Raw genomic sequence first — 27,017 nt, forward strand, 5'->3', positions numbered from 1 at the left:
GGGTTTCAGGATTGTTGATTCTCTGTTTGGCTTAGTTTTTCGGATCTTTGTTGTGGAGGGACGGCGTGGTGCTTCTGTCTAGACCGCCATCTTGCCCCCTTCCCAGCATAGTTTTTAAAAGGAAAAACTGAAACCAAGAAAGAAAAAAAAAAAAAATCAAATATCCACTGACAGGAGAGGAATGAAGAAGAAATTGTGACGTAGACATCTAATTGAATATTATACCATTATCAGAGTATTGCTTCCTACAACCAAATTCAAGAATTTTAGTAATAATTAGTAATTAAGTTTAAAAAGTATATCCAGAAAACACATATAGTATGAGGTCCTTTTAATAAAGATTCAAAAATCGGCATACGTATACATTACAAAAACTTAAAAATTAAAGCAAAGGAATGATGTAAACTAAATTCAAGACAGTGGTTGCCTCTGAGAGAAAAGGTAGCAAGGTGAGTTTGTGGAAACAGATTAGAGGGTAGGTATAAATTATAGAAAATCTTTGATTTCTTGGGGTGAGTTAAGAGGTCACAGGTGTTCATTACCAATTTATTTAAAAAGTCAAATGGGATAATTCCATGAATGTCACTGATCAAGAATAATGATTGACATCATTTTTTCAAACCCAAAGTACAAAAAGGATAAGTATGTCAATAATCTAAGATATATGTAGAATTTTTTTTGAATAAAATTTATACTTATAATTGTAAATTTCAATTTCACTCTGAGATCTGTCATATCTCCAACTAAAGGCTTATTCTATTATTTTAATGTTTGAATAATGGTGAGCACTGGAAAATTATTACTTCAATGTAACAGCAATTTGTGACTAAGGCTTCTTTATATTTCATTTTTAAATTAGAAGAAAATTTGTGCTACAAGTTGAATTATAGAATTTTCTCTTAAGCTTCCATTATATTTATAATCTTTGCATTATGTGCTTTATATTTTAATTCAGGTTTGTGAGCTTACTTAAAGACTTTGTTGAGTCTGAATTTTTTTTAATTGATGGAGGTTATTTATCACTTGCTTTCTCAATGTGAACTTAAAAGGAGGACAAACTCTTCACTTCTACTACATAGTGGAACAATTTCTGTCTGATTTCATTCAAAAAGAAGCCAGATTTGTAATTGTCTTTTTTAAGGTAACAAAAAGATCTAATTTTCCATTTTAGTTCTGTAAAGTCTAAGAAGAAGAATTCAATAATTTTTAAATTTGATCAACCATTACTTAATCTTTTAGATATTTTGCTTCTTCAGATAAAATTAAAGTCTCTACTAATAGGAATTACATCAAGTATTAACAGTGGAAAACAGCTAATGAGTCTACATTTATCTCACGATTTTATATGATGCAGAAAATCTACTTTAATCATCTTGAAGTTCTTACTCTTTGTATGATGTTATACAAGTTATATACAAGACTGATCTTTAGGAAAATAGTGGCTCTGTTTTGTCTCTAATATTAACATTGGTTTACTTTTTCTACAGGATGTAGAAAATATGTATTTTAATTGTGCTGAAATTTTTGCCCTTCGTACCACCTTAATCCAACATTTAGAACACAATACTCATGTTCAGATTCACACGGAATTTTCCAATTGCTTGTCTCTGGAATGGGAGATGTTTCTTAAAGAATGTTATCCATATTTCCTAATTATCACAGATAAAGGATTAACATCTCGTCACACAGACTTTTTAAACATTTTTATCATTCATGCTCTTCAGAAGAAAATCAATATTGTACTGTCTTTGGGACAAAACACTGATGTTCTTAGAATTCATGGCTACTATGCCCCAAGTGTGTATTTACACAAGCAGTTTTTTGAAAAGGTAAGCCGTGTTAAATTGCCCAGAAGAAAATATTTTATCACAGCAACACACGAGCCACCACAGTACAGCAAACTGACAGACGAGTGGTGGAGTGAGAGATTATGGTCTAACATATCTCATAATCTTATCATCTTTTTGATTTCAAATGGGTACAGGTAGGTTTATTGCACTCATATATTTCTTTATAATTAGTACAGTTTTTAGGTTGTAAACTGTCAGTTTGTTGTACTGTGGTGCTTTGCGTGTTGCTATGATGCTGGAAGCTATGCCACCAGTATTTCAACTACCAGAAGGATCATCCATGGTGTTCAGGTTTCACTGGATCTTCCAGATTAAGACAGACTGGGAAGAAGGACCTGGCAGTCTACTTCTGAAAAAAAATTATCCAGTGAAAACCTTACAGACAGCAACAGAACACTGTCTAAAATGTAGTGCTGGAGGATGAGCCACTCAGGTTGGAAGACAATGAAAATATGACTGGGCAAGAGCTGCCTCCTCAAAGTAGAGTTAGCCTTAATGACGTGGATTGAGTCAGGCTTTCAGGACCTTCATTTACTGATATGATATGACTCAAAATATGAAGAAACAGCTATAAACATTCATTAATAATTGGAACATGGAATGTACAAAGTATGAATCAAGGAAAATTGGAAGTCCTCAAAAAGGAAGTGGAACACTTGAAGATCAATATCCTAGGCACTAGTAAGCCGAAATAGACTAGTACTGGCTATTTTGAATTGGACAATCATATCGTCTACTATGCCAGATATGACAAATTGAAGAGGAATGGCACTCACATTCACTGCCAAAAAGAACATTTCAAGATCTACCCTGAAGTGCAACATTGTCAATGATAGGATAATATCTATACGCCTACAAGAAAGACCAGTTAATAAAATTATTATTCAAATTTACACACCAACCACTAATGCCAAAGATGAAGAAATTGAAGATTTTTAGTAATTTCTGCAGTCTGCAGCGGATCAAACATGCAATCAAGATACATTGATAATTACTGGTGATTGGAATGTGAACATTGGAAACAAAACAGAAGGATCAGTCCAGCACAACTAGATGGTGCCTGGCTACCACCACCCACTGCTCTGACAGGGATCACAATAGAGCGTCTCAATAGAGCTGGAGAAAAATGTAGAACAAAATTCTAACTCAGAAAAAAAGACCAGACTTACTGGCCTGACAGAGACTGGAGAAACCCTGAGAGTATGGACAGCCTTGCAGCTCAGTAATGAAGTCACTCCTGAGGTTCACCCTTTAACCAAAGATTAGACAGGCCCGTAAAACAAAATGAGATTAAATGGGCACACCAGCCCAGGGACAAGGACTAGAAGGCAGGAAGAGACAGGAAAGCTGGTAATGGGGAACCTAAGGTCAAGAGGGGGAGAGAGTTGACATGTCATGAGGTTGGCAACCAATGTCATAAAACAATATGTGTATTAACTGTTTAATGAGAAACTAGTTTGCTCTGTAAACCTTCATCTAAAGTACAATAAAAAAATTTAAAAAAAAGAAAAAAAGAAGGATCAGTATTTGGAAAATATGGCCTTGGTGATAAAAAGACGCAGGAGATCACATGATAGAATTTTGCAACCCAACGACTTAATCATTGGAAATATCTTTTTCAACAACATAAAAGAAAACTATGCACAGAGACCTCACTGAACAGAATACTCAGGAGTCAGATGGACTACATCTGTTGAAAGGAACCATGGAAAAGCTCAATATCATCAGTCAGAATAATCAGTCAGGGACCAAGTGCGAAACAGACTATTACTTGCTTATGTGCAAGTTGAGGCAGAAGAAAATTTAAACAAGTCCACGAGAGCCAAAACATGACCTTGAGTATATCCCACCTGAATTTAGAGACCTTCTCAAGAACAGATTTGACTCATTGGCCACTAATGACTGAAGACCAGAGAGCCGTGGGATGACGTCAAAGATATCATATATAATGAAAACAAAAGGTCATTAAAGAGACAGAAAAGAAAGAAAAGACCAAAACAAATGCCTGAAAAGACTATGAAACTTGCTCTTGAACATAGAGCAGCTAAAGTGAATGGAAGAAATGATGAAGTAAAAGGGCTGAAAAGAAGATTTCAAAGGATAGTTTGAGAAGACAAGTTATGGTAATGACATGTGCAAAGACCTGGAGTTAGAAAACCAGAAGGGAAGAACATGCTTGGCATTTCTCAAGCTGAAAGAACTGAAGAAAAAATTCAAGCCTTGAGTTGCAATATTCTACAAGGAAAATACTAAACGACCCAGCAAGCGTCAAAAGAAGATGGAAGGAATACACAGTGTCACTGTACCAAAAAGACTTGGTCTGTGTTCAACCATTTCAGGAAGTAGCATATGATCCAGTACTGATGGTAATGCAGGAAGAAGTCCAAGTTGCACTTAAGGCACTGGTGAAAAATAAGGCTTCAGGAACTGATGGAATTTCACTTGAGATACTTCAACACATAATTGCAATGCTACAAGCACTTTCACTTGTCTATGCCAAGAAATTTGGAAGAGAGCTATCTGGCCAACTAACTGGAAGAGATCCATATTTGTGCCCATTCCAAAGAAAGGTGATCCAACAGAATGTGGAAATTATCTAATGATATAATTAATATCACATACAAGAAATATTTTGCTGAACATAATTCAAAAACAGCTGCAGCCTTACATCAATAGGGAACTGCCAGAAGTTCAAGCAGGATTCAGAAGAGGATGTGGAATCAAGAATATCATTACTGATGTCAGATGGATTGTGACAGAAAGCAGAGAATACAAGAAATATGTTTACTTGTATTTTATTGACTATGCAAAGGCATTCGACTGTGTGGATCATATCAAATTACAGCTAATATGCAGAGAATGGGAATTCCAGAACACTTAATTGTGTTCATGATGAACCTGTACATAGACCAAGAGGCAGTCATTTGGAGAGAACAAGGGAATACTGAGTGGTTTAAGTCAAGAAAGGTGTATGTCAGGACTGTATCCTTTCACCATATTTATTCAATCTGTATGCTGAGCAAATAATCCAAGAAACTGGACTATTTGAAGAAATTGGCATCGGGACTGGAGGAAGACTTATCCACAACCTGCGGTATGCAAATGAAACAAGTTGCTTGCTTACAGTGGAGAAGACCTGAAGCACTTACTGATGAAGCTGAAAGCCTGAAACCTTCAGAATGAACTACACCTCAGCATAAAGAAAGCAAAGATACTCACAATTGGACCACTTAGCAGTATCATGATAAATGGAGAAAATATTGAAGTGTTAAGGATAAATATTTCATTTGACTTGAATCCAAAATCAATGCCCATGTAAACAGCAGTCGAGAAGTTAAATGGTGTATTGCGTTATGCAAATTTGATGCAAAAGACCTCTTTAAAGTGTCAAAAATCAAAGATATCACTTTGAGGTCTGAGGTGCACCTGACCCACGCCATAGTATTTTCAATCTCTTCCTATGCATGGGAAAGCTGTACAATGAATAAGGAAAACCTTAGAAGAATTCACTTATTTGAATTATAGTGTTGATGAAGAATATTGACTATACCATGGACTGTCAGAAAAGCAAACAAATCTATCTTCGGAGAAGTACTGAAAGAATGCTCCTTAGAAGCAATGATGGTGAAACTTCATTTCACTCATTTTGGAAGGACCAATTCCTGGAGAAGGACATCATACTTGGTAAAGTAGAGGGTCTGCAAAAGAGAGGAAGACCCTCTGCAAGATGGACTGGCACAGTGGCTGCAAAAATGGGCTCAAGCAAGGCAAAGAGTGTGAGGCTGGCACAGGATCTGGCAACATTTTGTTCTGTTATACATAGGATCACTATGAGTCGGAGCTGACTCGTTGGCACCTAAAAACAAAAAACACAGTAAAGTTGATGTAGTAAAAACTGAAAATAGTTGCACATAATTAAGATTCCTTATAGTTTGGGAAATGGCAGACATATTCTTGTTGCAGATCTATGATACACTCACTTAGCATCTATCTTATTGAGACCTACTATGTGTTCTGAGGAATCCCTGGGTAATGTAAACGTTTCATGCACTCAGCTGTACCTGAAAGTTGGTGGTCTGATCCACCCAAAGGTGCCATGGAAGAAAAGACTCATGATCTACTTCCAAAAAATTGGTCGTTGGAAACTCTATGGGGCACAGGTCTGCTCTGACACACCTAGGGTTGCCATGAGTCAGGATCTACTCAACAAGTGGTTGATGGTGTGTGCCCTGCATTGTGCTAGGTTCTGAGAACACTAAAGGGAATAAAAAAGATCTACTTCTTCTTCCTGTGATCACAGTCTAGCAGAGAAAAGTGGTAATGCACAAACCCTTACAAGAGATAGTTGTTTAAAATCATGATGAGTGCCTCAAATCAAGAGGAAAGATGTGAAGAGAACCTGGGAGGGGGATAGGGGATTTTCAAGACAAGATCTGAAGGATAAAGAGAGGTAGCTGGGTAACCTAGATGTGGTGGGAATCAGGCGAAGGACATAAAGCCTAAAGTGAGAAGTGCCGTTACAGGAAGAAGCCAGCGAGCCTGGAGTACAGAGAGTGATGTGAGATGAGTCTGATCATGCAGGTCTCTGCAGGCCCTAGTGAGGATTCTGAATAATAGAAGAGCAATGGGAAGCCACGGAAATGTTTAAAGCATGTGACCAACATGTTCATGTTTACATTAAAAAAAAAAAATCACTTTGGCAGTAGCACGGAGAAAAGATGGTATGCGGAAGGTACAGTTAAAATGTAGGAAAACCAAGCTATTGAAATAAGCTTCAAAAGAGATAAGTTCTGGGCTTTGGAGGCAAGTAGTAGTGGCAGACAGCAACAGCCTTGATCCTAACATGCTATCAGAGTTAGGACCCACTACTGTAGGAGCAGGTGGTGGTGGCCGGCCCTCAGTGTCTGGCCAGTCCTTACTTTGAAGAATGCAGTTAGGCTGTGCTCTGGTGCCAGACGGTGAGGCTGGTGGGAGAGACAGAGGTTCTGGTACAAGAGGCTGCGTCATTGGTAAGGGTCTAACTCTGGGAGTCTTAGCGCATTTGGTGATAGGAGGCCACTCAGTGCCTTGGGCAGCCTGCATGGTATTCTTGGCTCCTGGCATTTTCTGTCCTCATTGCTGAGTTGGGAACTACTCAAGCATTTCCCAGGAATGGTCCCAAAAGTGGACACGGAAATTAGAATAAGTGACTAGGATCTGGTTAGGTCTTATTAGAGCATGACATAGGTATAAGACGTTGGATAGGTAGACAAATTGCAGAAACTCACTTGGGGCTTTTGGTGTTAACATGATACCTTCCTCTAGGTTGTGCTTCAGACTGAGAATATTCTGCCCATTGGCAATATCTTATTTCCAGGGTCTGTCCCATGATATAATCAGGAATTTCACTAAGTTGTTGTAGCCAAAAGTTTCTGACCTAAGTTTTAGGGAGTTCTGTTTCCATGGACTGGTACAATGTGTCCACATGCTGTTTTCGTTATCGTGTGCCCAGTGCGAGGATCTAACAGTGACAAAGAGTTGGTATGTTCTCATTTAGGTCCTTCTATGATAAGTCAGAATTGACTTGATGGCAGTGGGTTTGGGTTTTTTGTTTATGATATTTCAACACGGCTCAAGTAACTTTATCTTCTGTTACTATATCTCCATTTCTAACATGTCTAAAATTAGATTAATGTGAGTTTTCATGGGAATTTGCCAAGGCCTTTTTCATGAATGTTCTAAGAGTGGAACTTCTATTTATAAATATTAATGCCAGCATATTTTAATCATTTACTTCCTACAGCTAAGTCCAAAGATGCCAAAGGAAGAAGAGATATACAGAAATGACATCATTTTTATTATGTCTTTGGAAAATCTTTGATGGGAAGTAACAGATCTCTAAGGGTTGTGAGAGAAAAGCCTCTGAAATCTCCAGAAAATTCTTCTGTGCAAAAGAAAAGGAAATGCCAGGTACATTCTTGATCTAACAGGGCATGGTGATGTGAAGGTGCCTGAGGCTATACTCTTTGCTTGTGAGTATTGCATGGATTGGTAATCTCATATGTAGTTAGAGAACAAGAAAATGCCCCCTTAAAAAAAGAACAGTATAATTGTAAAACCAAGCATATGCTAAATACTAGCCATGAATCACAACATATAAAGCAGTTCATTCTCGTTTTAGAACACTTCGCAAGTGTGAAAAAGTGTAATGGAGAAAACAAAATTCTAATAGGACCTTCTTACAAAGTTAAGCATCTTTAACACTTTGGTGCATTTACTCATAATCTTTTTTCCTTTCATATTATTAGTCTTTTGAAATAAAATTTTATGGTTGCATAATCTGCAAAATGGCCATGATATTATTAATTTAACCACTTCCTTGTTGTAATATAAAAAATCGGTAAGAAAAAAGTAGAAGAAAAGAAAAAAACCTATAATTGCACAACTTGCTGGTAACCACTATTAACATTCTGCTGTTGTTAGGCGCTATCAAGTCGGTTCCGACTCATAGTGACCCTATGCACAACAGAACAAAACACTGCCCGGTCTTGCGCCATCCTCATAATCATTGTTATGCTTGAGACCATTGTTGCAGCCTCTGTGTCAATCCATCTCATTGAAGATCTATCTCTTTTTTTTACTCTACTTTACCAAGCATGATAGGATAATATCCATTTGCCTACAAGAAAGACCAGTTAATATGACTATTATTCAAATTTACACACCAATAACTAAAGCCGAAGATGAAGAAATTGAAGATTTTTACCAATTTCTGCAGTCTGAAATTGATCAAACATGCAATCAGGATGCATTGATAATTACTGGTGATTGGAATGCAAAAGTTGGAGACAAAGAAGAACTGGTAGTTGGAAAATATGGCCTTGGTGATAGAAACGATGCCAGAAATCGCATGATAGAATTTTGCAAGACCAATGAGTTCTGCTTTGCAAATATCTTTTTTCACTAACGTAAATGGCAACTATACACATAGACCTCACCAGATGGAATACATAGGAATCAAATTGACTACATCTGTGGAAAGAGATGATGGAGAAGCTCAATATCATCAGTCAAAACAAGGCTGGGGTAGACTGTGGAACAGATCATCATGTTCATACACAAGTTGAAGTTGAAGAGAATGAAAATAAGTCCACAAGAGCCAAAGCATACTCAAAGAGACCTTGAGTATGTTCCACCAGAATTTAGAGATCATGTCAAGAATAGATTTGATGCATTGAACACTAATGACCAAAGACCAGACCAGTTTTGTGATGACATCAAGGACATACATGAAGAAAGCAAAAGGTCATTCAAAAGACAGGAAAGAAAGAGAAGACCAAAATGGATGTCGGAAGAGACTCTGAAACTTGCTCTTGAACATAGAGTAGCTAAAGTGAATGGAAGAAATGAAGAAGTAAAAGAGTTGAACAGAAGATTTCAAAGGGCAACTGGAGAAGAAAAAATATTATAATAAAATGTGCAAAGACCTGGAGTTAGAAAACCAAAAGGGTAGAACATGCTTAGTATTTCTCAAGCTGAAAGAACTGAAGAAAAAATTCAAGCCTTGAGTGGTAAGATTGAAGAATTCCATGGAGAAAATACTGAACAACACAGGAAGCACCAAAAGAAGATGGAACGAATACAGAGTTACTCCACCAAAAAGAATTAATTGATGTTCAACCATTTTAGGAGGTAGCATATGGTCCAGAACCGATGGTATTGAAGGAAGAAGTCCAAGCTGCACTGAAGGCATTGGTGAAAAACAAGGTTCAGGAATTGAAGTAACACCAATTGAGATATTTCAACAAGTGGGTGCAATGGCTGGAAGTGCTCCCTCGCCTGTGCCAAGAAATTTGGAAGACAGCTACCTGGCCAACTGACTGGAAGAGGTCTATATTTGCACCTATTCCAAAGAAAATTTATTCAAAGCAAGGTGGAAACTATTGAACAATGTCATTAATATCACATGCAAACAAAATTTTGCTGAATATAATTCAAAAACAGCTGCAGTTGTACATTGATATGGAACTGCCAGAAATTCAAACAGGATTCAGAAGAGGACGTAGAATGAGAGGTATTATTGCTGATGTCAGATGAATCTTGGCTTAAAGCAGAAAATACCAGAAAGATGTTTACCTGTGTGGACCATATCAAATTATAGCCAACATTGCGAAGAATAGAAATTTCAGAACACTTAACTGTGCTCATGAGAAACCTGTACATAGACAAAGACGCAGTCGTTCGAGCAGAACAAAGGGATACTGCATGGTTTAAAAACAGGAAATGTATGTGTCAAAGTTGTATTCTTTCACCATACTTATTCAATCTGTATGCTGAGCAAATAATCTGAGAAGCTGGACTATATGAAGAAGAATTTGGCGTCAGAATTGGAGGAAGACTCATAAACAAACTGCAATATGCAGATGACATAATCTTGCTTGCTGAAAGGGAAGAGGACTTGAAGCACTTACTGATGAAGATCAAAGAACACAGCCTACAGTATGGATTACACCTCAACTTAAAGAAAGCAAAAATAATCACAACTGGACCAATAAGCAGCATCATGATAAATGGAGAAAATACTGAAATTGTCAAAGATTTCCTTTTACTTGGATCCACAATCAACACTCACAGAAGCAGCAGTCAAGAAATCAAACAGTGTATTGCACTGGGCAAATCTGCTGCAAAAGACCTCTTTAAGAGAGGTGGGGCCAAGATGGCTGAGTAGTCACATGCTTCCGGTGGACCCGCTTACAACAAAGACCAGAAAAAACGAGTGAATTGATTATATATGACAATCTAGGAGCCCTGAACATCAAAGGCAAAGTTGAGGAGCCGGACTGAGTGGCAGGGGGAGGGAAGGGTGGTTTGGAAGCAGCGAGGAGTTGCCAGACCTGACCTGGTGAGAGCCTGAGGACTTCAGGCCTGATCAGCTCATGGGTGAGCAGTGGTGAGGCAGGCAAGCAGCCATGCTCAGGAGGCATGTTTTCCGCTCCAGGAGAGACCCAGGGGAAGAGAGTATAATCGGCCACCCAGAAGCACTGAGAAGCAGCCCTTGATCAGCGAAAGATAAGTACTTACATCTGGTCTATTGCTTGGTTCAAAAATAACCCCCGTAGGGAAAAACCTCTCTCCCATTTACCTCCTCACTCCCTGCACTGCATTGGGTCCCAGACTGGCTTCAGTAATTGCCAAGTCCCCTGGACAGGAAGTAGGATCTGTCACATACCCTGAGCCATTCTCCCGGCTTTGGAGAGTGAACAAATTAACAAACAGAGGAAAAAATAAACTGCTGCCTCCCCTAAGCCAGGAACTCAGGGTAGGCACAGCTCCTTTGCCTAGGCAAAGGCATAGGGGATCCATGGACTTTGAGTGTCTTTCCACCTGCATAGACTTGTGTGGGCCCATTTAAACAGTGTAGGCCCTCATTTACTGCAGTACAACAGGGTGTATACCTGAAAATCTAACTTCAACTCTTTCAGCTATGAAGTGGCAGGTTCTTGACATTTGACACTGTTCTGCCCATTAAGCAGGATCTTCACCTACCCACATCAGGGGCCTGAGGACTGGTGGCTCCACCCATGCCACCTAGCCACCTACTATAGGAGCCCAAGAATAAGAGGTGCCCCCCAGTCTTACAGCCAACAGCTTTAGGTGCTCATAGTCCAGATGCAAAACCCACCCACCTATGCGCTCTAGGGAACAGGGACACATCTTCCTCCAGGACACTCGGGGGCAGCTGTCAGCACCCTGCCTTGCTCAGAGTGTGTCCCGCTGCTGCAGCCAGATGCATGTGCCTACACCAATCACCCATGCCTGTCTAGGACTGTAGATGAGAGTCTGCATCACACACTTGGTGGTTATCTACCTGGGCACCTGAGCTGAATCCATACAGGAGGAGTGGGTGGACTCCTGAGTTCACATACCTAGTAACAGATCTAACCATCTGGTGACAGGACATTAGAGCTTCAAAGTTGCCAATAATCAAACTAGCTCACTTGAGCAGCCTATTTGGGCATGTCAAAACAAAACAAGAAGCTAGGACACAGTAAGCAAACATAAAATAAATAAACATAATAACTTATTGATGGCTTGGAGATTACAGTCAAAATCAAATCACATAAAGAGGCAATCCATGATGGCTTCAGTAAGCTCCCGAAATAAAGAATTTAGAAATTTTCCAGAGGAGGAAAATTTCTTGGAATTACCAGAGACAGAATACCAAAGATTAATATACAGAACTCCTCAAGAGATTAGGAAGGAAATTAACAAAATGCAGAACACACAAGAGAGGAAATTTAAAAGATTAGAGAAGAGCATAATGACAAATTTAACAGGCTGCAAGAATCCACAGAGAGACAGCAATCAGAAATCCAGAAGATTAACAATAAAATTTCAGAATGAGACAACTCAATCGAAGTCAGAGGAGCAGAATTGAGGCAATGGAAGTCAGAATTACTGAATATAAAGCACTTGACACAAACTTACTTGAGGAAAAATTAGATAAACAGTTTTTAAAAAATGAAGAAATGCTAAGAATTATACGGGATTCTATCAAGAGGAATAACCTACGAGTGACTGGAGTACCAGAACAGGGGGGATAACAGAAAATATAGAGAGAATTGCTGAAGATTTATTGGCAGGAAAATTCCCTGATATCATGAAAGACGAGAAGATATCTATCCAAGATGCTCATCAAACACCATGTAAGGTAAATCCCGAAAGAAAGTCATCAAGACCTATTATAATCAAACTTGCCAAAACCAAGATAAAGAGAGAATTTTAAGAGTGGCTAGGGATAAACGGAAAGTCATCTACAAAGGAGAGTCAATAAAAATAAGCTCGGACTACTCAGTAGAAACCATGCAGGCAAGAAGGCAATGGATGACATATATAAAGCCTTGAAGGAAAAAGATTGCCAGCCAAGAATTACATATCCAGCAAAACTGTCTCTCAAATATGATGGCGAAATTAGGGCATTTCCAGATAAATAGAAGTTTAGGGAATTTGCAAAAACCAAACCAAAATTACAAGAAATACTAAAGGGAGTCCTCTTGTTAGAAAATCAATAACATCAGATAATAACCCAAGACTAGAACACAGGACAGAGCAACCAGATATAAGCCCAGATAGGGAAGTCACAAAAGTAAACCAAAGCTAAAACACTGAAAATAGGGAAACAGATGTCAATACGTAAAAGATGACAACAGTAAAACAAAAAGGAGGGATTTAAAAAATGTAGACATAGATTTTTCAGATGGAGAGGAAGTCAAAGCGATATAAAGGAATAAAAGACTGGTATAAACTTCGAAAAATAGGGGTAAATATTAAGGTAACCACAAAGGAAACTATCAATACTACAAGTCAAAACAAAAAACTAGAAAAATATAAAGACTCAGCAAATACAAAATCAACAACAATGAAAAAGATGAAAATACATAAAGAAAAAAGACTCAGCACAGAAAATTAAGTGGAACAAAGAAAGTGCGAACAGCACACAAAAATAGATGTCAAAATGACAGCACTAAACTCATACCTATCAATAATTACTCTAAATGTAAATGGACTAAATGCACCAATAAAGAGACAAAGAATGGCAGATTGGATAAAAAAACACGATCCGTCTATGTGTTGCCTACAAGAGACACACCTTAAAGACACTTAAAGACACAAACAAACTAAAACTCAAAGGGTGGAAAAAAAATATATGAAGCAAACAATACCCAAAAAAGAGCAGGAGTGGCAATATTAATCTCTGACAAAATAGACTTTAAAGTAAAATCCACCACAAAGGATAAGGAAGGATGCTATATAATGATTAAAGAGTCAATATACCAGGAGGATATAACTATAATAAATATTTACACACCCAACAACAGGGCTCCAAAATACATAAAACAAACTCTAACAGCATCAAAAAGATAGACAGCACCACAATAGCAGTAGGAGATTCAACACATCACTTTCAGTGAAGGACAGAACATCCAGAAAGAAGCTCAATGAAGACACGGAAGATCTAAATGCTACAACAAACCAACTTGATCTCATAGACATATACTGAACACTCCACCCAACAGCAGCCAAATATACTTTCTTTCCCAATGCACATGGAACACTCTCCAGAATAGAACATATATTAGGCCATAAAGCAAGCCTTAACAAAATCCAAAGCACTGAAATATTACAAAGCATCTTTTCTGACCATAAAGCCATAAAAGTAGAAATCAATAACAGAAAAAGCAAAGAAAAAATATCAAACACATGGAAACTGAACAACATCTTGCTGAAAAACTACTGGGTTATAGAAGACATTAAGGACAGAATAAAGAAATTCATAGAATAAAACGAGAATCAAAACACATCCTACCAGAACCTTTGAGACACAGCAAAAGCAGTGCTCAAGGGCAGTTTATAGCAATAAATGTACACATCTAAAAAGAAGAAAGGTCCATAATCAAAACATTAACCCTGCAACTGGCACAAGTAGAAAGAGAGCAGCAGAAGAAGCCCTCGGGTGCCAGAAGAAAGGAAGTAATAAGAATTAGAGCAGAATTAAATGAAATAGAGAATAGAAAAACAATTGCAAGAGTTAACAACACCAAAAGCTGGTTCTTTGAAAAGATCAAAAAAATTGACAAACCATTGGCCAAACAGACAAAAGAAAACAGGAAAGGAGGCAAATAACCCATATAAGAAATGAGATGGGTGATATCACAACAGACCCAACAGAAATTAAAAGAACCATAACAGAATACTATGAAAAATTGTACTCTAACAAATTTGAAAACCTACAGGAAATGGACAAACTCCTAGAAAGTCACCACCTACCTAAACTAACACAGAGGTAGAACAACTAAATAAACCCATAACAAAAGAAGAGATTGGAAAGGTGATTAAAAAACTCCCAACAACAACAACAAAAAAAGCCTTGACCCAGTTTCACTAGAGAATTCTACCAAACTTTGAGAGAAGAGTTAACATCACTACTACTAAAGGTATTTCAGAGCATAGAAATGGACGGAATACTCCCAAACTCATTCTATGAAGCCAGCATAACCCTGTTACCAAAACCAAGTAAAGACACCACAAAAAAAGAAAAGTACAGACCAATATCCCTTATGAACATTGATGCAAAAATCGTCAACAAAATTCTAGCCAATAGAATTCAGCAACATATCAAAAAATATTCAACATGATCAACAAACAAATCTGTTTTGGAAGAAGTACAGCCAAAATACTCCTTAGAAGGGATGATGGCGAGACTTTGTCTGCCATTCTTTGGTCATGTTATCAGGAAGGACCAATCCCTGAAGAAGGACTTCATGCTTGATAAAGTAGAGGATCAGAGAAAAAGAGGAAGACCCTCAATGAAACAGATTGACACAGTGGCTGCAATAATGGGCTCAAACATAGCAATGATTGTAAGAATGGCACAGGACCAGGCAGTGTTTCATTCTGCTGTACATAGGGTGGCTATGAGCGGGAACTGACTCACGGGCACCTAACAGCAACAAGTTACATAGTGAGTGACAGGGCCAGGATTGACTCTGGAGCCTGCCATTTTAAAGACTCAGCTCTAATGATTATGATTATCAGGATATGAGAGATCTTTCTTGTTGTTTTTTTTTTTTTTGGTATTCTTACAAATAATGACTTTTAATATACATGTCTTTGATCACTGGGTGATATGAGTATATTTTCAAATTTTACATTCCATTTATATTTCTTCCTCTATCATTCTCTTTTATATCCTTTACTATTTACTGTAGTATTTTTCTTTTGATTATTGATTGCTGAATGCTTTGTGTGTTTAGATCGTTGTATTCTTTGTTATGTATGTTGAACACATTTTCTTAGTGTCTATTTTACACTCTATCAGTGTGTTTAAGGAAGTTTAATTTTCTGGCTGTTGTCCCTGAAGACCACAAATTTTGAGGATCTCTTTTTACATAAGGTTAGGCTTTGCCATTCTCAAGAAGATCTAATATCACTAAATCAGTGATTTAGAGTCCTTGAGATGATCCAGTGTTTCCAGATTGAGAGGTAGAGGATGGTGGAATGCTAACTAATATACACATGCCTTGGATTCTGGATAAGAAATTGCACCACAAAGATTGGCTCCAGCAATTATGGAAGTTCTCTGTTGCATACAATAATCCAGATATGGGAATATTAAATCTGATTTTGCCAATATTTAGAACAGTCTTGATTATTCTCCTTTCAGGCTTAGTAGAATTCTTCTGGAAATCACTGGGCAAAAGTTTCATTTGGTTTTCTATATAGTATGTTGCACTACAAAGTAGTTTGTGATTATACCACAGTTTGTCTGATCTTGAGAAAAGATATTTATCCCAACTGGGTATTAGTTTGAATTGGCTTTTCTTAGCCTCGACTTCCTGGACCTGGAATGAAGGAACACTGAGTGTCTACACACTGGATTAAAAGACATAGTAGCTGAGAAGAAAGAGAAAGGAAATGGCAAATTAAACTAATGGCTCGAGATATTAAATATTTCTTTAAAAAATGTTAAGTGTATTATCTTGAAAAAAATTGTTTTCATTGTTTAGTTGATTTTTATTTCTATTTCTTTCTTTTCTAGAAAAAAATTATTGAAGAAAATCAAAAAAGACAGCTAGCTAAACTAGAAAAAAGGGAGGAAGAAAGATGAAATAACTTGTCCCTGTCCATTGAAAAGGAAATCAAAGGGGATCCTAATTCTGGAATGCAAAGACTAGAAGATTTTCTCCAAAGATGCCCTGTTAAGTCCGTAAAATTTATTGCTGAAATGGTAGGATTGGAGGCCTGTTTCAGATCATGGGTGGAATACTGTCTAAAGTCAGGTATATGCATATATTCATTTTAGAACTTTCTTGAATAAAATGTTAGTGAGGACAGAGCAAAGGAGTCCCTGGTGGTACAGATAGTAAAACACTGGACTACTAACTAAAAGATTGCCTTGGAAGACAGGCCTGGCAATCTGATTCCGAAAGGTCTTGGCCTTGAAAACTCCATGGAGCAGTTCTACTCCACACACATGGGGTCACTATGAGTCAAAATTGACCCGATGACGACTTGCAACAACAATCAGACAGTAAAAGAAATGGCATTAGCCACACGTTCTGATTCTTCTGTCATGTACTCATTTTGGGAGCTACTTTTGATGTCTAAAGAAGAAGAGGATATGCTTTTGCTTGATCCAGTAATAACATCACAGTTGTAGTATGTGGTAGATTTTGGTGGATAGATTTGATTTGAAATTCAATTGAGCAAACAATTCTTCAAAGCCAGCCATGAGTACTGAGTACCAGGTTGGGTGCCTATGGTACTTCTGAATGGAAGAGCAAAGTCCCTGCTCTTAAGGATCTTTTTTAAATTTTTGATCGTACTTTAGGTGAAATTTTACAGCTCAAGTTAATCTCTCATACAAAATTTTATACACGTATTGTCATGTGACACTAGTTTCCTACAATGTGACAGCACATTCCTCTTTTCCACCCTGAGTTTCCTCTGTCTTTCCTGCTCTTAAGGATCTGAATGATTAGTTTCTCAAGGGACTTGGGCACATGCTCCATCTACGTCACCCCACATGTACCAGGATACAATAACCACAACCAAGACAACAACAAGACTGATGAATATTTAACAATCATTTGCTATCTTCTAAGAAATACATACATCTCATTAATTGAAATATATGAATTATACATATCATTTAATTCTCACAATTCTTTGAGGTAGGTTCCATTACCCTGATATTACACACAAGAAATAGGGATTCCAGGAAGACTAATTACGTGTTTAAATGTCAGTGACAGAGCAAGGAAAATTTAACACACAACTTTAGCTCCAAAGTATATGCACAAATTAAATAATCCTTAAATTGGGATACAAACACAGTTTTGTGGATGAAGGCCAGAGAATGAACATTTTTGATCAGAGAGAAGATGAAAGTACTTATTCCTTAACTGGGGTCACAGGAAAGCAAGTATTAAAAGTAAAACATGGAATGGCCATCTTCTTAAAAAAGAAGATCTTAGTTCAGCCCAGACGAAATCTAAATCCTAATGATTATAATAACTATTGTCCTTATCATAGTCATTTGACCTGGATTGTTTTCTTCAATCCTTCTAATGCATTTATAAGATAAGACCTATTGTCAGTATCCCCTTTATGCATATAAAGAAAATAAGGCTTAGAGAGGTAGCTTTCCAAGGACCTAAATGAAACACAGGTAAGTTAAATCTGAATTTCAGACAAACAATGAATAATTTTTTTTAGTAAAAGTATATGGCATGCAATATTTGCCCCCAAATGTGTATCCTCTATTTTCGTTTGTTAAAGCTGGCGAGTCTAGCCTAACTCCAGAGTCCACACTCTTAACTGGTCTGCAATACTGGTAGTTCTGAGTCCCTTGATTCTTTTGAGTGATTCATATGAATAAGCTTTTATTTTTCCTGTAATAAAGCTAAGTGCATTTTGTCACCAATATCTGGCCTGACTTAAATTATGCACACAAATGTTTTACTTCAACAGAAGCAGAAACTAAAGATGTAAACATAATAATTCAGATGATGAAAAGGATTCACGTAATCTATGATAAATACTCAGAACTATTACAAAATTCACATCAACAAAAATTAGCTAAATATTTAAAATATATCAGATTTGACAACTTGGCACACTCATTTTGTCCTCAGGTAAATGCTATATAACATGTTACATGACATTCATGTGTGTGTGTATGAAGTATTTTATGGAATGTATTTAGAATAAATATATATTAGATTCAATCAATAGTTAATGGTTAACTACATATCATCATGGATAGGTACAGATCTAACATTGTTTTGGATATATATGTACCTAGAATAAATTTTTTATTCATATAAGAATGTAGCATGTCCAAATATATAGTAGGTTGCCTTGAGACCTTTGTAATTTATTCACTCAACAAATATTTATTGAGTACCTAGTACCAGAGACTGTTTTAGGCACTGGGGTTACTATAGAGTTTTTTGTTTTTTTTAATTTTCCTCTACAGAGCTTACAATGGAGTTTAACTTTGAATTCTATACTTCCTCAATAGGCAATCTCATCTAATTAATGGACTTAAATTCTCTTCTCTCTATTTGCAAATGAATTCCAAATGCATATCTCCATCTCTGACTTCTCTCCTCTCCTCTTCTGATTTATGGATAATTCATCAATCCAAGGAGGGACTCAGTATCTCCACCTGGATATCGAATAGACATATCAAAGTTAAAATTTCTTATCAAGGATTGATTTCCCTACCCCTAACTGCTTGTCTTCTAGTGTCTTCATCTTAGTAGATTCACCACCGTCCACTCAACTGCTCAGTCCCCAAACCTAGGAATCCTTCATTCCTTTCTTTCCCTCACAGACCTTTATTTCCAATCCTTCAACACACCCTGGCCCTTCCATATTCAAAGTATATCCCAGGTCTATTAATTCTCTGCCTCCACTACCTCAGTCCAAGCTATCATTTTTTGGCTGTAAATACTACAATTATTTCCTGACTTCTCCTTCAATTTCTATTCTTGATTCCCATACAACTCATTCCCAGTATGGTGGCAATCTTGTAAATCTTGAGTCACGACATGTTCCTCTCCTACTGAAAATGTTCTAGGGACTTCGCATCTTACTTAGAATAAATTCTTTCCCAAGGCCCACAAAGCCCTTCTTATCTGGTTCCTTTTTACCTCTCCAATTCCATTTCCCAACGTTCTATTACAGAGTGAGCAGATCTCATTTTTACCTCAGCGCTTTCGCACTAGCTGTCTCTCCTGTATGCGTGTTTATTCTTTCAGGTCTTAACCTAGCTGGCTCTTTTGTTTGTTAATGTTTTAAGTGAGACATCACCTTATCAGAGAAGCATTTATGGTCATCTGGTTTGAGACCACCCAATGGCTTTTCTCCGTTACCCATGGACGCATATAAGACATTTCCTTATTTCTGTTTCTTAACAGCATATATCACGATTTGAATTTCTTTGCTTACATTTTGTTCATTTGGTTGTTGTTGGTTTCCCTAAAGTAGAATGTAAATTCCAGCAGAGCAGGACCCTTCTCTCTATGGTTTCTTTCTGTGCCTCTCATGCAGTTAAGTTTTAAAATATGTGTTCAGTAAATGAAAGGAAGAAAGGAAGGGGGATGGGTGAAGGAAAGGGGAGAGTTCGCCTGTAGATGTGATTGTTGTCTGCAAATCATATTGTCTACTTACCTTCAGAAATTTCTGAAGACCTCTGGAAAGAATGAAAATTAATCCTCAGAGACATGGATCAGCTTCATTTTTTTTTCTTGGAAGATCTCACAGTTATTTCTATTGAATATTTTTCACATATACTGACTCCTTTAAACTCCTTATTTGTCATCAGATCTTACTCTTAGTGAATGAAGAGAAATACGTTTTAAGATAAAATATCTCTCTAAGTAATGATATGAGAACACCAAATATAGTATATTTAGGAAAAGGGGGGCTGCACTCCTGCAACTACTTGATCTCAGTAAAGTGAGGATACTTTTTGTTAAGACAGGAATAGAGAGTGAGAGGCATCAACTCAGGATAACTGGCCGGTGAGAGAAGGCACAGTTAGCCTTATACTTTGTCCTCAGTCAGTAGTTCCTGTAATGGCTTTCGAACTTCCCTACGTCTCCACGCTGAGTGGCCACAGGAATTCAGGCTTTGCTATGTTGCCCATTCCTGAAGATTGCTAACATGGTCCACTAATCCTTTCTAGCTGGGTCTGGCTCCCTTCGCTTCCAGATGACTTTGAACAACTCCTTGGCAATTCTGCAAATGCCTCTGGACTGCTTGAGACCCATTTTCTCGGGTGGTTTTTCTTTTCCTCTACTACACTTCAAGGGTCCTGGGTGGTGCAAATGATTTGCACTCAGCTACTAACCGAAAAGTTGGAGGTTTTAATCCACCCATCAGTGCCAAAATTACAGTCATTGAAAACTCTATGGAGTTCAGTCTCCTCTGACACACATGGGTCACCATGATTCAGAATCAACTAGATGACAGTGGGTTTGGTTTTGGCTTATTATGCTTCATATCACGCATCGACACACACCTGAATCTTGATCCCCAAGTCCCATAGCTGAAATTTGACTGCCATATTTAACCAGGCTTTTGAGGTCTTGTGGATATGGAAACAGATTACAACAGAGGACAATATCTTAATGCAGAATGTGAGATGAGTTTATACGCCAAACCCGACCATAGAGTGGATTAGACATCTCTGTCTCTGGTCATTCTGTCCCTGCCTCATATTACAAGGCCATATAGCTTATTTTCCCACAGAGGAGGGATCATGATTTCCCATTTATGGAAAACTGGAAGCAAGGGTCTTCCTAAAATAAACTTATAAGCTTTAGGAAAGCGGTTCCCTTTAAAAGAAAACGTGTTGATGAGGATGAAGACAGACAGAAATCTAGCTACCGACTGTTTGAAAGTGCTCCAGATCGAGAAAGAATATTTGCTTTCTCTTTGCATAACAGAAGTTCTATTACTTTTTTTTCCCCCATGATCCAGAACGTAAATGGAAAACAAAATACTGGCAATTGAAATAATATATGTTTTTGGCAATATTTAAGTGGAAGTTTTTCTTGCTTTCAGCCCTCAATGTTTCAAAACATGTTTCATGGTTGATTCTCAATGAGAATACCTCAGTATATAAGTTTTCATTTCCCAAGCTTTGATAATATTACCATATTCAAGGGTTATCAAAATTTTAAGAATGGAGATTATGACATATACGTGAACTTCTTGTGATGGTGGATTTCTTTGTGGTGGTGGTTGTTTACCAATGAGTAGTATATTTTGAGTAAAATAATTTTATTTGTAAGATAATGCACACTAATTATGTGGGTCCCTATAAGAAAATGTTCTTTACCAAATACACCCTTTTAAGATTAGCATGAGTTCCTTAACTGAAACACAACTTTTATCTGGGAATTGTTCATAAGTTAGCAATAATAAAGAATAAACATATTGTAATTAAAAAATAATTTTATATATTGCATTTAAATATATTCTTAAAGCACATGGTTCTGCCACATAAAGCTGCATTTTTCTAAACATTATAGTGAAAATACAGTACTTATTTATGCTCCATGTATCAGAATAGTGAATATAGTAAATGGAATAAAAATACACTCTTCCTTGATTTCCTCTAATTGTCTCATAAAGCTTATTTAAGATGTGTCAGATACTGAAAGAAATATGAAGTAATGATCATGTGGAGATAAATAAAACTATAATATGGTTGGTAGTACATTTTCTATGTCCAGAGTTTAAAATTATAAAATTGCCTGGAATCCTAATATATAATGCATATTTTAGGTAAAGGAGTCAGGTATTGAGAAGGATATTTCTAAATACTCAGTTTGCATGGGAGCAGCACGGTTTCAGTTAACGCACATGGGCCGGTACTTATTTCGAGGAGAAAGAAGTGATCCTGATCCCAGGGTGCATCATTTCATACCAGACACATGGCAGGTATTTATCTAAAAGATTTGTAGCCTGGAGTAGCAAAGAAACTTGATGGAATAGGATGGTTTGGATCTTATTGTGTGTATTGTGGAATGTAAATCATTTCATAATGGAACACAATGACAATGAAAGTAGACCGTACCTTTTCCCAGCAGATAAAGGAACCCAGCAAAGAGTCAATTGAAATGAAATCCATATACATATATATATATACATGCAATCGGCCATATGTTTATAATAGATTATGAATGACTCCGCTGGTTAACATTTGGGCAATCTGAAAGCACCACTACTTAAAAAAAAATGATAGATTTTGGATTAAAAACTAGAGAGTCTTAACCGCTACTCTAGGTAATTATCGCCTATATTCACTTAATTTCACATATAAAATGTGCTTCACGTTTAATAATACACATTTGGCAACAGTCTCCTTTTTCTTTTTTTTAAGTAGTGATGCTTAGAGATTATCCAAATGTTAAACGGCAGAGTCATTCATAATATATCAAACGTATGGCCTATTATACGTATTTTTTTTTTTTTTTTTTGAAAATTGCTCTTTTCGGACTCTAATTTACGGATAGAAAAATGGAGAGGCAAAGAACAGCAGATTGTTGTTCCAATCCTAAATTCAGCTGGAGATCCCCCAATTTAAGTTAAAAAGATCGCTGAGCGCTGGGCTGCAAAGGATCCCAAGCAGACATCTTGCAATGATGTCTTTCTTATTGTTTTGTTAATAGATGCTATTGTGTTACTTCTGACTCATAGTGACGCTGTGTACAACAGAACAAAACACCTCCTGGTCCTGCGCCAACCTCACAATCACTGTTACGCTTGAGCCCATTGTTGCACCACTGCTTCAGTCCATCTTGTTGAGGGTCTTCCTCTCTTTTGCTGACCCTCTACTTTACCAAGCATGATGTCCTGTTCCAGGGACTGATCCCTTCTAATAACGTATCCAAAGCATGTAACACGAAGTCTTGCCATCTTTGCTTCTAAGGAACACTCCGGCTGTACTTCTTCCAGGACAGATTTGTTTGTTCTTCCAGCAGTCCATGGTATATTCAATATTCTTTGCCAACACCATAATTCAAAGGCATCAATGCTTCTTCCATCTTCCTTATCCATTGCCCAGCTTTTGTATGCATATGAGGGGATCGAAAACACCAAACTGACAGATCGCCCGGGTCTGACTTATTAGGATTTTTATTTTATTTTTTTAAATCTAAGTGAGGTGTTTTATAGGAGAAGTTGGGATGTGAATTGAGTTATTTACAAAAAAACCCCAGAAACTAGTGATTCCCATAACCAACTGTCCATTTTAAATACTAATCTGTCTCAGAAGGAGCTGTGAATACTAATTAGCTTTAGATATTAATTGAAGTTCAATTAAAATTTGACATTAAACATGTATTTTCAATAAAAAATGTGATTTTTTTTTTTTTTCTTCTTCAGAGGGAACTTCTTGATGTTGTAGATAACAATGAATCTGCTGTGATTGTTGCTCCAACTTCATCAGGGAAAACCTATGCTTCTTCGTACTGCATGGAGAAAATACTGAGAGAGAGCGATGAAGGGGTGGTGGTATATGTTTCTCCAACAAAGGTATCTTGTCCATATGACACTGTATACCTATGGTAATTTTTCTCACTGGTGGTCATATGCCCTAAATCATAGAGAGGTACCCCAGTGTACAGGTTCCAATGTTACAGTCAGGGGTTTGAGGGCTCATACACTGTGTAGACTTGAACCACTTTCTTACCTTAGTTTCTTCACCTACAAACTATTGTTCTGAGCATTAAATGAAATAATGCACGTAAATCTTCTAAAATAGCGTCCGGGTCCCAACGACAATCAATAAGTGCCTAAACCTTCTTAGAACTTTAGGCTCAGCACTATAAGACAGGACTTGACCGTTTAGAGAATCCTGCTAAAGCAAAACATTTGAAATCTGGAGCAGGGCCAAGTGACTTAATATGGACAGATCCATCAGAGGGAGAGAGAACAGTTGTTCTCAGTTTCGCCAGCTCTGTGGTTGGATAAATATCTATGGAAAGGGTTAAAAAATACTGCCTTGTTAGACATTTTGGAGTATTTTTAATAATATTACTGTCTTTTCCTGACCCGGTTTTAAGTGAACGGGTAATATGTTCAGAGCGGTGAGAAATTCAGCATAACATGCCTTCTTTTTCTTAACAACTGTTATTTAAATAAATTATACTTCCCTACTAACTGAAAGGTTGTGGTTCAAACCTACCCATGGGCACTGTGGAAGAAAGGTCTGGTGATCTGCTTTCGTAATGATTACAGCCAAAAAAACCTTACGGTACAGCTCTGCTCTGTCACACATGGAGTCGACAGGAGTCGAAATCCGTTCTACGGCAATGGTTAGGCGTGGTTGAATAAATGCTCTGTAGAGTAATTCCTGATTTTCGCAAGGGGCTATAGATACCTTTCTTTACAGCAACCTGGGCAAAATAAAGTCAAGTGACTCTTGACTAAATCAGAATTTTTCTCTTTATTTAGAAAAGGATTCAGGGTGTTCCTCCTCTCGCTTTCTGTAGCAGAATATTTAATCGCCAGTGTTAAAGATGTCCTGAGAAGAGAGAAGAATGAGACTGTTAGGCGTGAGATGGAACATCTCTGTCAGAGGGTCCAGTCCCCTCAGTTGACAGATGAGGAAACTGAGGCTGGCGAAATTAAGTAATGTGCATAGAAAATCAGATTTTGTAATAGCGTATATTATGATAATCAAAACATTATCTATGTTACCTGTGCAAATATTCATCTTGTTGATGTGGCATAAAAATTTTGGGGGGGGGTTGCTTTCTAGATATAACATCAGTAAACTCTGTGTGTGATATATTGTACATTAAGTAAAATGTTAAAATAGACCTAGTGGGGAACATTTCATACATAAGGATTATTTTATTTAATAAACTTCTATAAAATCAGTACAGTCTTGTCTTTACTTGTAAACTGTTCCAGACAGTCTACTTTAGATAAATCTTTTTATATTGTCAATAATTACTGAATAACAGTTTATTGTGTCTTTTATGACTTGAGGCACTTGTTAATCAAGTGGTGGGAACTGTCTGCAATTTATTTAACAAAACACTGCCAAAAGGCTTAGTGCTGTGTGGGGTATTTACAAGAGATTACCGTCATGACACCTTGAATTGTCAGGTATGCCAAACACACGCACACATGACGAATAATGGTGCGTGTTTTTATGTGTGGAGATATATGTGTGATGTGCGTATGTGTGTGTGTGTGTATATATATATATATAGGCAATGGTGGTTCTGTGGTAGCGTTTTCATCTTCCTTGAGTGAGTCCTAGGTTCAATTCCTGGCCAAGCTACTCAAACACAGTCACACTTGCCTGTCAGTGGAGGCTTGGGGGCTGTATGCTGCTGAACAGATGTGAGCACAGCTTCCAGACTAAGACAGGCCTGGTGACCTACTCCTGAGAGTCAGCCAATGAAATCCCTGTGGATCACAATGAGGGATTCACTCACAGGCAGCTGACAACAACCGTGTGTGTGTGTGTGTGCGCGCGTGTGTGTGTGTGTGCACACGCATGTGTGTGTGCGTGTGTGTGCGTGTGTGTGTGTATGCATATACATACATATTATAATCACCCACCTAACTGCATTGCAGTTAGGCATGTCAAGATTTTACTGGGATGATGAGTTAAATTTAAAATTACCCTGATGAATATATTCATATTTGAACAAGTTATTTATATGATTTTTTCATTTAATAATTTGGTTAACTTTCAAACTCACATTTTCTGCTAAAAGTAGAATGCTCCTTTTCTGACATTTCAACATGAACAAGCAGCTCACTGTAATGCTGAGGGCTTCAAATTGTGATGATTTTATGTTCCCAATGTAATGTGTGGGAGAATATTTTTAAATGAAACAAGTTTAACTTCTTTTGAATGCATCAGCTACAACACACACAGGGATCTTTTACACAAATTCATTTTACTTTCTATAAGTGAAATTGTTGATTAAACATGGAAATGTCATTGTGAACCCACTGTGTCATCTAAAGTTTCTTATTAATGCTTAAATGTTAAAACTAAGCTTTATCAAAAAATCAGTGTAATGGTTCTCTACTGTTTGTTGACAGATATTGGTGACAGTCCCTCAGTGTTTGGAAATGCTTTTGCTATCACCTCATGCACAAAAGTGGGTGAAAAGGATTAGATATGTCATATTTGATGAGGTATGTCACTAACCATTATCCCAACTAGATCATTTTTGTTAATAACATAGTACATGTAAGTTCTGTCTTTAATAGAGATGGCATCCACATGAATATTATTAAAATAAGCATTAATCCAGTTTATGAAAGGGATAGACTTTATGAGCCGGTGGTAAAAGATAGATCTGGAAGGAGCTGGGAATTGGAAAAATGGGTAAAAATTTTGAGATTAAGAGTGAAATAGTGGCAGAGAAAAAGGATCCTAGAAATCATGTCATTGACTGGTATCCTCGACTAACTAGCAATAAATCCCCCCCCCCAAAAAAAAAAACCACCTGTTGCCGTCGAGTTGATTCTGACTCATAGCAACCCTATAGGACAGACTAGAACTGCCCCATAGGGTTTCCAAGGAGCGGCTGGTGGATTTGAACTGCCAACCTTTTGGTTAGCAGCCAAGCTCTT

General features: G+C 37.3%; 1 protein-coding gene across 1 annotated transcript in view; it reads left to right on the forward strand.

Annotated features, from left to right (window-relative positions):
• Window positions 1–598: 598 nt before the first annotated feature.
• The window catches only part of LOC101360370 (probable ATP-dependent RNA helicase DDX60), a 62,458-nt gene continuing 36,039 nt past the window's right edge, over window positions 599–27,017 (forward strand). Inside the window, 11 exon segments of the mRNA XM_023742865.1 lie at window positions 599–642; window positions 956–1,008; window positions 1,011–1,141; window positions 1,488–1,829; window positions 15,789–15,827; window positions 16,429–16,669; window positions 18,363–18,526; window positions 22,194–22,349; window positions 23,796–23,945; window positions 25,407–25,526; window positions 26,481–26,576. Of these exon segments, the coding sequence (XP_023598633.1) occupies window positions 599–642; window positions 956–1,008; window positions 1,011–1,141; window positions 1,488–1,829; window positions 15,789–15,827; window positions 16,429–16,669; window positions 18,363–18,526; window positions 22,194–22,349; window positions 23,796–23,945; window positions 25,407–25,526; window positions 26,481–26,576 (1,536 nt within the window).

Source organism: Trichechus manatus, unplaced genomic scaffold, assembly GCF_000243295.1.
Source record: "Trichechus manatus latirostris isolate Lorelei unplaced genomic scaffold, TriManLat1.0 scaffold00220, whole genome shotgun sequence".
NCBI classification, from domain to species: domain Eukaryota; kingdom Metazoa; phylum Chordata; class Mammalia; order Sirenia; family Trichechidae; genus Trichechus; species Trichechus manatus.